A 14,703-nucleotide genomic window follows, 5' to 3' on the forward strand; every position below is an offset into this window, starting at 1 on the left:
GGGATTGGACACAAAGTGTAGCAATGGCTCTCTATATACTTAAGGACATTTTATGTGGGTGCTAGACAGTTGGGTTTCCAATAATCAGTGAAATGTGGTTCAAAATCTGTGTGGGGTGAATGCTACAAAATGATATGACCTTGCTAAAATCATTCAAAACTAACAATAGCCAAAATATTACGCCTGTGAATTTGGACAGAGTGAGTTTGGTAGAAAGAGCTCCCCAAGGTAGAAATTTAAAATCTTTACATTATTCTACTAAGGTATTGAAAAACCGCCTTACACTCCGACAGTGTTGCTAACGCATACTTTTTTATTCATTAAAATTACAGACCATTGCAAATGGTGGAATCTCAAACTTACAATCGAGATGGATCACTCTGTATCTGCACCAGCTCTCAAAAGACTTATGCCTTTACTTTTATTCTCTTGTCATTTGTATACTTTTATTTTACAAATGTTCATATTTCCTTTTATCATCAACTCTGCTTCCACCACTGGTCATGACTCTATGTAAAAGCATTCTCCTAGCCCATGTAATAATTCTTTTGGTGAGGGTCTTAAATTTTAAGATCATACTAGATGAATTGCTGCAAAACATGGCAACCATAGCATAAGCAAGACAAGACTATAAAGGTTCTAGAAAGTAATACATACATCTGGGGGCTGTTTGCACATTGATGTGGTCGAACAGAGAATGTTTTAACCTGAGCTGTCTGCTTTTATTTGGCTTCTGCAAAGACCTGCTATAGTGTAGTCAGTATAAAGGCAGGAAATCAACTGAAGAATGAGGGCAAGTACATAGGGGTCTTATGCCCTTTAATTATCCTGGATTGAAAAAAATCAACTACCTGGGATATCTTACTAAAAGTGCCTACATGCATGATACTTAGCGAGAACACAAAGAGGTTTGGTTTTAAGTTTACTGTCACCAACATGGTTCACAGATGACTAACAACTTCAGTGAGGCATCAGTGTCTGGTCAGTATCCGAGAGCCATAATGTAGGCAAAAGGTCAAAATCTTTGAAGTCGACAGGAAACAGTGAAAACAAGCAAGAAAATAAATCTACTGTGGTCTGTAAAATTGTCAAAGAGAGAATCATCCTTTAGTTAAAAGGCCAATCAAAAAATATAAATACCACATTAAATTTTCTGTTCAAAAGGTTGATGAGGAAGCATTAAAATTCCCAAATTCAAGCTTCTGGCTTCAATTTTTTAACCGATTAGCCTTTTATGATAATTCATAGACAACTTGAATTAAATTTAATTTTAAGAACATGAGACCAGTTCTTTCAAACACAGTTGATATAACAAAAATAAAATGTGCTGCCCATTTTCATTTAAATCAAATATTTCATAGTATTTTAAATCAGCAGACATTTTGCAAAAAGCGATAAAATGAATTTACATTTCAGAAGAATAAAAAGGAACACAAGATCTTACTTCAGCTAACAGTTATCACCCAAAGCAAAGAGTCTCTCTTCGGACATAATATTTGCAATAATCCAATTTTAAAATTGGCTGCTTCTCTGGCACTACTCAAAATAGCAAAATAATTATTGAAAAAATCATAGCAATTTATTACCACGTATTTGAAAGCTTCTGGAAACTATAATTGATACAAATGCATCAATCCTCCTTCTAAGTGACTCAGTCAGGTCTCACCTTGAACGACATACAGTAAAAGTATTGTTTGTCTTAACAATTCAGGCTATATTAATTGTATTAATTCCTGGAACTGCCAATCTTGCTGAATCTAACAAGTGTGAGGTTGACAATAACTGTGTAAAAACTACAACCCACATACTCCTTGTCTGGCCCCATAAAAATCTGTGACTATAGTAAAATAAAATAGCCCATCTTGCGGCAGCTTTCAAACAAACAAACAAGAAATCAGAAGTTTACTCAATAATTAGCAAAATATTAGAACCTCTTTAGCAGAGCTTTGATGAGTGATAATGAGCTATTTGCACCTCCCAATTCCACTGTAACTCACCTCTTGTACAGTTTTGGTGCCCGGAAAGTTCAGGCTATAATCCCGTTGGGCTTCTCTATGCGTAATGATCAGCATGAAGTTTTGATTTAATGACTCCTGTAGGGCACTGAAAGAGTGGAGATAAAAACAACAGAATCAGGAGAACAGCGTGTTCAAGCTTGCTATCAGACTGACTATATGAAGTCCCAAGAGTATGATGACTACCAGATGGGCAAGTCTTAACAAATTCAGTTGTAGACTGATCATAAAGCAAAACAGTATGTTGTGAATGACCAGAAGGGATAGAACTAGTTAGTTAATTTCCTCTTTACTTTTAAGAATAATCATTTACTTCATATACCAATTACATGGAAAGACACAGCACCCATTGAGTTAACTGTTTTTCAATTTAATAGTGATTTGCAAAACCATTCAAGTATTTCTCTCTTTACACCAGCAACATGGTTAAATTATTTTATAAAATTAATAGTTCCCTTTTAAATACCAAACACATTTTTGTAAACTTATTTTATTGTTTCATCTAAGACTATAATGTGTCACAAAATAAACTCTTCCAATTATGTCTGCTACATAAGATAGCAGGTACTGTCCAAGGTTCTCAGTTGTCGAGACAGCTGATTTTATGATGAAAGTTTTTAATAATGATGATGAACAACTTAGACAAAAAGTTACATTACACCTTTGATATTGTATGCGGCAAATTAAATCACAATAACAAATGATTTTTAAAAATTAATTCCTCATTAAAATATACATTTCTTTTCCCTGTGCATTTCAATTCTGTATCACAGACATCCTAAAATCCAGAAAGATGGAACAGCTTGCTAACGCAGCAGCTTCCCTTCCAATGACTACATCCCTCCCTACCTCCCAGCTGCTGCTTCAAGCAAGTAGGTGGGGAGTTCAAAACTAGAGGACGTATTTTTAAGGTGAGAGGACAAGGATTTTAAAAAAACATGAGGGCATCTTTATTATAAAGAGAGGGGTTTGAACGTGGCATGAACTGCCAGAGAAAATGGTGGGTGCAGGTAAAGTTACAATGTTTAAAAGACATTTGGATAAGTTCATGAACAGGAAAGGCGTGGAGGAATATGGGCCAAGCACAGGCAGATGGGACTTGTTTAGTTTGGGAACATGGTCAGTTTGGAAAGGTTGGACCGAAGGGTCTGTTTCCATGCTGTATGCTCTTTGCCAACCAACAGAAACTGCACAAAAGCAGAAATAATGGAAATTCAGATTCAGCATTCCCACAAACAAAAAAACCTCAGACAGTGGGGAAATTGAATCATGTCATTTATTAGTAGTCTCATGAACAACATTATGCTAATTACAAGTATCACCATTAAAAGTCAGAAAACTAAGCCATTTGCACAATTTTATTTTATGAACAGCATGAAGTCTAATCTATTTTAGTTTAAATTTTAGTCCCACAACTCCGATTTATCACATTTATATTTTCACTCCTATGACTTAGGAATGAATGAATTTGTATTGATATTGCACTCGACCTATAATGGATTTCTTTTGAAAATCACAGTAACTTACAAATTAAATGCAAAGGCAAAATTACACACAGGAAGGTCCCACAAATAACTGAATAGTCCCATCATCTGATATTTGTTCGTATTCACTGAGGGAGGAACGTCATCTAGGACAACTGCAGAACTCCCAATTCCCTATGAACAGAACCAAAGGATCTTTCACGTCCGCACAAAATAGTAGGGAGGGTCCTCAATTTCATATGCCATCCGAAATGCTCTTCAAATAATGCATCAATTCGCTAATATGGGGCACAAATACAACTGCTCTACTTTCTATAAGGAATAGAAAATCTTACATCAAAACCATAAAGTAACCATGAAAAACCAAATCATAATATCTTACATAACTTTGAGGAAGTATGCTTGTGTAACAACAAAAGTGTCAATGATATTGGTTTTACTCTGGAACACCCATTAACTTCCCATCTTGGGTCACATGGACTTAAGTAAACAAAGCTGTCTCACCATTGTCCCGCCAAGGCACAACACGATCAACAAGGGCAGCTGAAATCAGGGAGCACGTTGCGCACAAATCACACTCTCACAAGGAGAAGTCCTAACCACAGAAGAACTTGATATACCTTACCTCACCTTGAAAATAAAATTGCCAATTCAGCCAATTTCTCCATTTATTTAAAATTTACATAAGATGCGTGTACTATGCTTAATAAATTTGAATTCTCAAACAAATTAAATATAGAAAACCGATGTCATATTGAAAATATTTACACACTTTATGAATAACCAACATCATTTTGAATGAAAAGCTCTTACATATTATTGCAACATTCGGTTTTGTCTCCTTTGTTCCACCACACTCTTTCCAGTACACACACTTTACATTATTTTGATACAGACAATCCTAAGAGAGCATCAAATAATTTTACTATGCATTTATTAAAATACTATTCTGATTCACTTTGATTTTAGTCACACAAAGTACACATGAAGCAGGTGTTTTCTGAGAAAAGCAAATTTGATACGCCTTTGATGGTTCCAACAATTAATAAGTTATGGCACACAGTAAAGACATTCTTTTACTATGAGTACAATACTAGCTTATGCTAACAGAATCCAAGTTTACTGTAATTACTGCATATTTACATAAAGTAAAAAAATATTAAATCACTGTGAGCAAGTAATGTTTGATGTGGCTTGTACAGCTATATTTGGCAGATTGATGTTTAAAGGACAGACACGTGACAGACTGAAAATCCAGCAAATACGCTTTTGCTGAGGCTTTCGTGTTTATTTTGTATTTTAAATTTGGAGATTTTAATATGCCATGGCATGCATTTCCAAACTTCAAATTATAGCTCTGAGTTTAGTCGAAATTTCAAAGCTTAGCTTAGCTCTGTATGATGTCATTCCCCAGAGCCTGATCAAATTAATGATAAACAATGATGCACTACAAGATGAATTTTACATAATTAATGCTCTGTTACAAATGTTAATAAATGCCAAGTTACCCGAAGGTCTGCTCCAAACATATAGCTTTTCTCAACATCAGGTTATTTTTTGAAACAAGTGTCATCTTTTTCAATGTGAAAAAAATGTATTTATCTGCTCTGCTCCAAATCATGATGATCAGTTTGGGCACAATGAATTACTTCCTTACCATCATAGAACAGTTTATAAAACTTAAGTGACTCTGCTGTTCTTTGAATAATGTAGTTAATGAAGTTATGAAAATTAAAAGAGCGCTTGCAATTGTTTTCATACAAATGCTTATGGTAAGTCTCACTCAATTGCATAGTCATTCTTTCTATGCATAAAACATGGTAGCCACGATAATGTACTGATTACCACATATCTAACTTGTGTCTTTCATGCCATATCCACTGTAATCTGCCAAGCAGATCTCCCTCCTTCACTCAAAACTCTCCTGCTAAGTCTTGGGGATTACCTTAACCATAGCACTCTAAGTTTAGCAGTCCAAGCTTCCAATTTCCAGCTCTTCAGCTCAGTGCTCCCCTACCTAACAACTTTTCAGTTACCCACTCACAGTGCCATTCTAACAATGAAATTTAACACAAAAATGTCTGTTTTACAGAACTGTGTCTACTATATCAATTTTTTCATGTAATACATTACAATGAGTGGACTCTTTTCACCTAATTTGTTTCTTGAACATATGTAACTACTGAAGTTTCAAAGGAGATATTTCCAAGTGTTAATTTTTAAAAGCATGAGTACAACCATAGGAATCATACAGCACAGAAGAGGCATTTCAGCCCATACAGCTGCAACAACCGATCTATGCTATCCCTTTTTAACACTTGGCCCATGGTCTTCAATGCTATGACATTTCAAATGCTTATCCATGTATTTTTTAAAAGATTATGTGGCTTCCTCTCTCTACCATTATGCCAGGTGCTGCATTCCAGATGCCCAACACCTTAAAATTACACCCCCTCATTACTGACCCTTCAACTAAAACAGCTGCTTCCCATCCATCCTGTCCATGTCTCCTGTCTTACAACTCAATAAGATCTCCAGTCAGCCTTCACTCTTGTAAAGAAAATAACCACACATATCCAACTTCTATACATAGTTAAAATGTGCCAATCCAGGCAACATCCTGACAAATCTCGAGTGCTATCACATGCTTTTGAGAGCTTTGATACTGAAACAACTTCATGGAAGTCAGTATCCGATTACCAAGTCACCTATTATTCACACATGCACAGTACTTGACACTGGTCTGATTCCCTCAGAGCCAGCTCTCAAAGTGAACAGGACCTCCAGCACTCCTGTTTATATCTGTCAGCCAGGACTCCCTGATTGGAGCAGGCTAACATCCAAGTCAGGGAACTTAATCTATTAGAGACAAAAAAAACTGCAGATGCTGGAAGCCATAGTAGATAAACAGGAAGCAAGAACACAGCAAGCCAGGTAGCATCATGAGGTGGAGAACGTTTTGGGTCCTGAAGAAGGGTTAATAGCCGAAACATTGACCTCTCCACCTCCTGATGCTGCCTGGCTTGCTGTGTTCTTCCAACCTCCAGTTTGTCTATTAACTCATATTCCATCAGGTCCACCTGGCTGACCTTGTCACAGTCAGTGCAGATACATTAACTAAGTGTGGAATTTGAGTGTGAAGAATTTCACTACAGTGCTGGAAAACAAACTACTTTGGTCCTTTAAGAGAAGAAGCATTCCCAGACAGGAAGCATGAGGCAGCAAGACCAGAGAGCTGTGGTCAGCAGGTAGCAGAGTGATTGGTCGGTGTATTGCAAAAAATCACTTTCTTCTTTAAAATGTAGGATAATTGTTTAAACTCAGACCTGGAATAAACAAATTTATTGTTTTTATTCCAAAAATACAACACAAAACTGTAAAGCCAGTTAGAAATATCACAACATAAACATGAAAGCAAATTTTCAAACTTAATTCCAAATTTTTTAAATTAAATTCAAATTGCATCAGCTGCCATGGTGCTATTCGAACCTGGGTCTCTAGATTAAAAGTCCAGCCATCACTACACCACAATTACAGCCAGATTTAACTGACTGAAATCACTTTCCAATTGGCCTCTCAATTTCTATCCTCCATCCTTATACCTGAAAGACAACAACATTTCAAGGCAGCTCAGTAAAACCTTTTCCAGGGCAATTAGTGATGAGGAATAAATACTACCCTATGCAACAATGTACCCTCCACATTCCATGGATAAAAATGAACTTTTAGTTCAACCAAAACTCTTAACCAGCATCAAAATCTCCCACTCTTACCCCTATTCATGCTGAACTAGTGTCTTACAGTTTAATACACCAACCTTATAAAACCACTCATTCTTGCATTCAAATCCTCCTTGTCTCTAGCATTGTCTAATCATTCAATCCTTGAAAATCTCTGCAGCCATTTGATCTGACGTCAACATGTTTTCACCTTCTTGTTTCTCATGTGCAACAGAATCTGAAGGCTCACTAATGCAGTTAAATATAATATGTAAAAAGCTTTCTTTGGTGTTAGGTACAAGTAACTGACAATTATCAAAACGATTCTCAGTCTGCTCAGCTCCAGATTAAAGAAGCATCACACCCAAAAATGAGTTTAGGAATTTTCCACATATACAATCTACTTCCTAGTCCCTCTTCTTTGCCCCAACTCTCCAATTCAAGCATGAACTTCCACCCCAATTACCAAATTTCCAGTCAAGATTCCTATTGATAGATGCATCTTTGTCACTTCAGTGCCCACTCTCAGCAAATCACAAGCCAAAAAATAAAATCAGGCATGCTCACAGCAGAGACAGAGGATGTTGTGCTTTCTCACTTCCCCCCTCTTCCAGCAATCTCTACGGCACGATGGCTACGTGGTTAGCACTGGGACCCGGGTTCAATTCCAGCTATGGGCAACTGTCAGGGAGGTGTAGATTGGGTGCATTAGATTAGATTACTTACAGTGTGGAAACAGGCCCTTCGGCCCAACAAGTCCACACCGCCCCGCCGAAGTGTAACCCACCCATACCCCTACATCTACATCTACATCTACATCTACCCCTTACCTAACACTACGGGCAATTTAGCATGGCCAATTCACCTGACCTGCACATCTTTGGACTGTGGGAGGAAACCGGAGCACCCGGAGGAAACCCACGCAGACACGGGGAGAACGTGCAAACTCCACACAGTCAGTCGCCTGAGGCGGGAATTGAACCCGGGTCTCCGGCGCTGTGAGGCAGCAGTGCTAACCACTGTGCCACCGTGCCGCCCACAGTCAGGAGTAAAAATAGGATAATAAGATAGAGCAAAGGGTCTGGGTGGGTTACTCTTTGGAGGGTCAGTGTGGACTTGTTGGACCGAAGGCCCTGCTTCTACACTGTAGGGATTCTACGGGAATATAGGCCAGAAGATTAAATAAACCAAAAATGAGTATACGTATCACAAGGTTGCAGAGCTGGTCCCAAAATTTGCACAAGTGTCTTTACTTCACAATTGCCATTACGACTTCTGAGCTCACGATCAAAAATAGTGTTCTATGACAACTCTCATTTTGAGAATCTACCACAACCACCATTACTTTTGCTCCAATATTACAGTCCAAAATACTTTGGCCAGATGCAAATCATTCTGAAAGTGCTTCTTGTCGCTAATAGTAAAAGTGGACTTCCCAAAAATAGTAACCATTAGATATTTACAACAGTTACACTTTTGCTCGAGAACCTTTGCTAGAACTATCAGGAAATGCTGTTTCTCCTAAGTACATCTAAATTTGGAAAGCTTCAGTGATCAGACATTTTTCTAAGTATCTGATTTTAATCATGCACACCATCTAGTGGCGAGATAAAGCTATAGTACTGATTACAGATCTTCAGCACACTGCCTAGATCTTTCAGTCTCTGGATAGTCAGAGACCAGACTTTCCTTGAAGATGTGCATGAGGATCATATGGAAGTTCAGAAATAAGGGCTACACAGGAATTGCCGAGGAAAATAAAATTTCTAACAGGCAAATACCTGACAGCTGGAAACCTCTGAGCAAGTCCCTAATGGCGTTAAACCTGGTGACCTAGGAAGGTTCTGACTTCCGGAATCATAGAATTCCTACAGTGTGGAAGCAGGTCATTTGGCCCATTGTGTTCACATGAACCCTCCAAAGAGCATCCTATCCAGACCCACCCCTCGACCCTATTTCTGTAATCCTGCATTTCACATGGCTAATTCACTCAGCCTGCACACTTCTGGACACTATGGGCAATTCAGCATGGCCAATCCACCTAATCTGCACATCACTGGGCTGTAGGAGAAAACTCAGACAGACACCGGGAGAATGTGCAAACTCCACACAGTCACACAAGGCTGGAATTGAACCTGGGACCGTGGCGCTGTGAGGCAGCAATGCTAACACTGAGCCACCATGCCACACACAGTAATATCCCTACTCAGCCTGCAAGCATGACCTTGACATGACAATCACTTGCCAGTTAAATTTATCATTCTGGTCCCATACTCTCATTTCTGTACTGGGCTGCTGAACACAATCTGAAAGAAATGCACTATTCTCTATTTAGGCAGTTTAACATCTTCTGGACTAAAGATAGAATTCAACAATCTCAGACTATGTATTCTATCTTAATATCATTGTTCCACATTAGTGCCTAGTTCTTGTCTCTCATGGTTCTGCTTTCAGTCAGAGCTCTTTTTCATTCTCTAATTGGTACTTACTCTGGATCTATGCCCTGTCTTCTCCAACTTTCCATCTTTACCACACCCTCTTTTGTTCTCTAACACCTTTAATTTCCAGTCTTCCAGAACTTTCCCCCGACCTGCCCACTTGCCCCATATCTTTTCTCAACAATGTGATAAAGGTCTGCAAATATATTATTATTTTTTAAGAGTTTACGCATCAAAAAAGTGGCACCTGGGTGTTAGGTTCTTTTGTGCAATATATTTTTTCCAAAAAAAAAAGCCAGAGCATCATGCCAAAAAAGCAATCAAAACCAGTATTGAACAGTCTCCACAGTCCAGGTGAAAGAATCTGAAAGGCATCAATTAAGTAGAACCCTCGAAGAGTTGAGTTATGGGGTATAATTCCTCAGGAAGTCGATTTTCATAATACTAATATCAGGGAACGGTTTAAACACAGCTTTTTCGTATTTTGACATACCTTGCTTTAGATGGTAAAATTTCTTTTATGAAATAAACCTCTGCTCCATTGTTGAAGAAAATCTGCAGCTTCGCATGAATGCCTCTGCAATGAACCACCACGGTTATTAACCAAAACAAAAACCACTATTAAGCCATGTTTCATTCTCGTATCTGATTTATCCAATTGTACCAAGAGCTGGGATCACAGCAACAGTACAAAATCCATGATGTTTCCAATGCTCTTCAACTCCAAATGAATTCAAAATGTTAATGCTGCTCACAGATACTGCCAGCCCTACTGAGGTTCTCTAGTATTTTGCTTATGTATTTCAGTTCTGAATATCCAGATAATCAAACATCTTCAGTGTTTGACCCACTGCCATTTCTTGCCTGGGAAAACATACCTTGAAAAGTCCTGCTCTTCTCTCCAGCAGGATATCTGTTTGCATCCTTCATTATGTCCACCTTCTTCACTTTCGATTTCCCTCCAAGTGTTTGATAAGGTCGTTACCAAAATTCACTTTCACTAACAGAACTTATCCCACATGGATTCCAAATGAAGTTCCATCCTTAGCTTTTTACATTCCACCCAGGATTAGATATCTCAAATATACAATGGTCCTTGGACCGAGACTATTTTTTGCCATGCACTACCACAAGTACACACACCTCACTCCCCATTAGCAACAACCTATCCAATTCAGGTGTCCCAGACTATTTAATTCCTTATCTCAGCTGCTGCCTGAAGAAGCTTCTTCTTTTCGTGTCTTAAACTCAAACGCCAACCAATCTCAAGTATGGACGCCCCTCCAGATCCTTCCTTAGATCTCCTTTTCTGTGCCACCCATCCTTGTTCTAATCCCATACATTGTTATGTCTTCCATAACCTCTGACCTGCCATTCCTGACAATGAACCATCCATACTCATCAAAAAACTCAGTTTTATTTTCTGAAGCCACCACCTGAAATGAATTTCAGACATGACACAGAATTCAATTTTTCTCGTGCTGCCTTCACCACTACACCCACTTCTTTAGGCAAGGGCAGTTCAGACCTTTCCAGCAGTCTCCAATATACTTTTTCCATCTGGAATCCTCCTTCTGGACTCTAACCTGCTTTTGCTCTTTTCATTAAGAAAAGTTGATGTGATAACAAATGTCTAAAGTTTTCTGGACCTCTCACCCATTCAGAACAATCACCATCTGAACTTGTTGCATTTTGTTCCAACCTTGACTGTTATCAAATTGCTGACAAGTGGGACAGTTATCATCTGGGATCATGTCCCCCATCATGCAGAGGTTAAGCATCAACTCTCAAATACTTGCCCATCTTCCAGGGATTACTTTTCATTAGTGTGGCTGATTTAAGTGTTGCTGCGATATTTGGTAACTGCTTTCGAGCCTTCGGACCTGGCGTGTTTGGCCAGTTTGTCTGACAGCATAAGGTGGACTGTACTCTGAATTTCCCTGGCTGATGTACTCTGGTGCTTGTTGTAGTGAATCAGGCACGAAGCCTCAGAGGCAATGCGTTCAAAGATGTTAACAATGAAGGAGTTCATCTCATTCATGGCTTTGGATGCAATTCTAATGGAAGGATGGACCTGGATCAGGAGTCAGTACACACATGTCAAATAGCTCAGTTTGACTCTTTCTCTGTTCCTTGGATGTTTTCCTGGTGACATTAAGCGGCATTTCAATGCAATTCGGGACACAGCGCTCTTCACCGCAGCCACCAACTCAGGCAATAGTTCACATCACAGCAAGCTACTCTTCCCCGAATCATCCACCATTACTGAACATTAAGCCATTACTTTGAAGACTGTCTTTGATCTCATCTCCTTTGGAGATCTTCCATCCACAGCTTCCACTTTACATCCCCTAATCCCTCTTCTACTTTCTTCTCAAGAGCCACAAGCAAGAATGCTTTGGAAGACCCATTGTTTCAACATGTTCTTGCCCCACTGAGCTTATTTCTTTCTATTTTGATTATTTTTCTTCATTGATCAGTCTCTTCCTAACTACACTCATGCTTTTTTTGATGTCCTTCTTCAGTACAACAATTTTCAGTTTCCAAGCCCCAACTGCCTCTCTTCACTAAGAAATATAATCACTCCCCACCTCTATCTCCCAATAGGATTGTCTGACAGCTCTCCATGTCTTCCTAGAATGGAAGCCTTAATAGTCCTCATCCACCACCAGCCTCCTCTACCCAATTGAACAATTCGCCTTTAAATGGCACATTGTTTCCAAATAAAGGATTTGGAAGGTCTTGATTTGCCTGACCTTTGTAGTGAATGTAAAAGATTTTGTTTCAATCCTACTTGGAGCCCTCACATCCAGCGACCTGTAAAGACTCTATTCCATTCTCCCAGTTTTATCATCCTAGTTGCTTCTGTTCTGACATTGCTAGCTTCTCTAAAGTGCTTTCAACACAAATTCTTTTTAAATCAAGTGAAAAATGGGTATGAATTCATGGGACATGGACATCAGTACTGAGGAAAGAGACAGCTATTCTGATAGAACAGGGTCCACCTGAATTGCGCTAGGACCAGAGTCCTGGAGAATCACCTAACTAGGGCTGTGGAAAGGGCTTTAACTCAATAGTTTTGGAGAGGGGGGTTCAGTTGCAAGGAACATCATGAAAAACTTTAAAGGGAGAGGAAGGTCTCAGCAGAGGTTAAAGTTTCCAGAACAAATAATATAAGAGTAGGAAAGGATCTGAAATCTAACTTCAGGCACAGCAGATAAGGGGCAAGCTATAAGAAGGGATGCAGTCAACGCAGGACTGATGGTGTTGCACTTAAATGCATACAATAAATGAAACAAGGTAAATAAGTTTGTCGTGCAGATGAACGCTGGCAGGTATGATGCTGTGGCTGCAAGAGGATCACAGCTGGGCACTAAATATTCAAGGTCAGGGATTCTAATGACACATGGGCAGAGGGGGCTGGGTTGCCTTGCCAGTAAGAAATTAAGTTAAGTCGAAAGCAAGAAGTCATTTAGAGTCAGGGGCAAAGAAAGAAAGACCCTGATGGGAGTTATGTATACAGTTCCTAGTAATAATCAGAATGTGAGGATGAAAATAAATCAGGACATTAAAAAAAGACATGTAAGAAAGGCACTATTACAATAATAATGGGGGACTTCAAAGTGCAAGTAGACTGTGAAAATCGGGTTGATAGCTGATTTCAAGAAAAAGATTTTGTGGAATGTCTATGAGATGGCTTTTTGGAGCAGTTTGTGGTAGAACCCACCAGGGAACAGGCAATTCTGAACTTCGTGATGTGTAATAAGGTAGATTTGATTAGTAAGCTGAAGGTGAAGGAATCCCTCAGGGAAAATGATTATAATTTCATAGAATCCACCCTGCAGTTAGAGGGGGTGAACTTTGAATCAGATGCAATGGTATTACAATTCAGTAAAGGTAACTACAAAAACATGAGGAAGGAGCTGGTCAGAGTTGATTGGGAAAGGGAGCCTGACAGGGAAGACAATTCAGTAGCAATGGTAAGAGTTTCTGGGACTAATTCAGGAGGTACAGCAGAAATTCATCCCAAGGAAAAAGAAACAACCATGGCTGATGAGGGAGGTCAGGGACACTACAAAAACAAAAGTTAAAGCATACAATGTAGTGAAGATTAGTGGGAAGCCAGAGGATTGGGAAGCCTTTAAAAACCAGCAGAGGATAAATAAAAAAGCAATATGGGTTGGGGGGGAAAAGATAATGGAGATGAAGAAATAGGAGAGCTATGCAAAAGAAGAGTGCAAGACTTTTTTTTAGCTATTGGAAAGGAAAGAGAGAGGCAAGAGTGGAGATTGGACCATCTGAAAATGAGGCTGGAGAAGTAATCATGGGGAACAAAGAAATGGTGAAGGAATTGAATAGGTCCTTTGTACAGTTTTCACAATCGAATACACCAGCAGAAACCAGAACGTCAAGAGACTTAGGAGGAAAGAGGTGAATGCAGTGGCCGTCACTAAGGAGGTGCTGGTGAAGCCAAAAGGTCTGAAGGTGACTAAATAACCAGGACCAAATGGACTACATCCCAGAGATCTAAAGGAGATAGGTGAGGAGAGTGCAGGATGCACTGGTGGTGATCTTGCAGGAATGACTAGAGTCAGGGGTGTTCCAGAGGACTTGAAAATGACTAATGCAACACCCATTTAAGGAAGGAGGTAGGACAAAGGAAACTATAGACCGGTTAGCCTGTCTTTGCTAAGATTTTAGAGTCCATTATTAAGGATGAAACTGCAGAGTACTTGGGAGGTGTGTGGTAAAATAGGGCAAAGTTAGCATAGTTTTGACAAGTGGAGGTCATAGAGATGTACAGCATAGAAACAGACCCTTCGGTCCAACCTGTCCATGCTGACCAGATATCCAAACCCAATCTAGTCCCAGCTGCCAGCACCCGGCCCATATCCCTCCAAACCCTTCCTATTCAAATACCCATCCAAATGCCTCTTAAATGTTGCAATTGTACCAGTCTCATCCTCTGGCAGCTCATTCCATACGCACATCACCCTCTGTGTGAAAAATTGTCCCTTCGGTTTCTTTTATATCTTTCCCCTCTCAC

The 14,703-nt window shown here is 39.3% G+C and overlaps 1 protein-coding gene across 1 annotated transcript in view; it reads right to left on the reverse strand.

The window, feature by feature from the left end:
- faf1 (Fas (TNFRSF6) associated factor 1) overlaps nt 1–14,703 on the reverse strand; it is a 391,777-nt gene that overhangs the window by 274,425 nt on the left and 102,649 nt on the right. The window contains exon 7 of the mRNA XM_072574268.1: nt 1,998–2,103. Within this exon, the coding sequence (XP_072430369.1) occupies nt 1,998–2,103 (106 nt within the window). The remainder of the gene's footprint in view (nt 1–1,997; nt 2,104–14,703) is intronic.

Source organism: Chiloscyllium punctatum, chromosome 7 (assembly GCF_047496795.1).
Source record: "Chiloscyllium punctatum isolate Juve2018m chromosome 7, sChiPun1.3, whole genome shotgun sequence".
Lineage (NCBI taxonomy): Eukaryota > Metazoa > Chordata > Chondrichthyes > Orectolobiformes > Hemiscylliidae > Chiloscyllium > Chiloscyllium punctatum.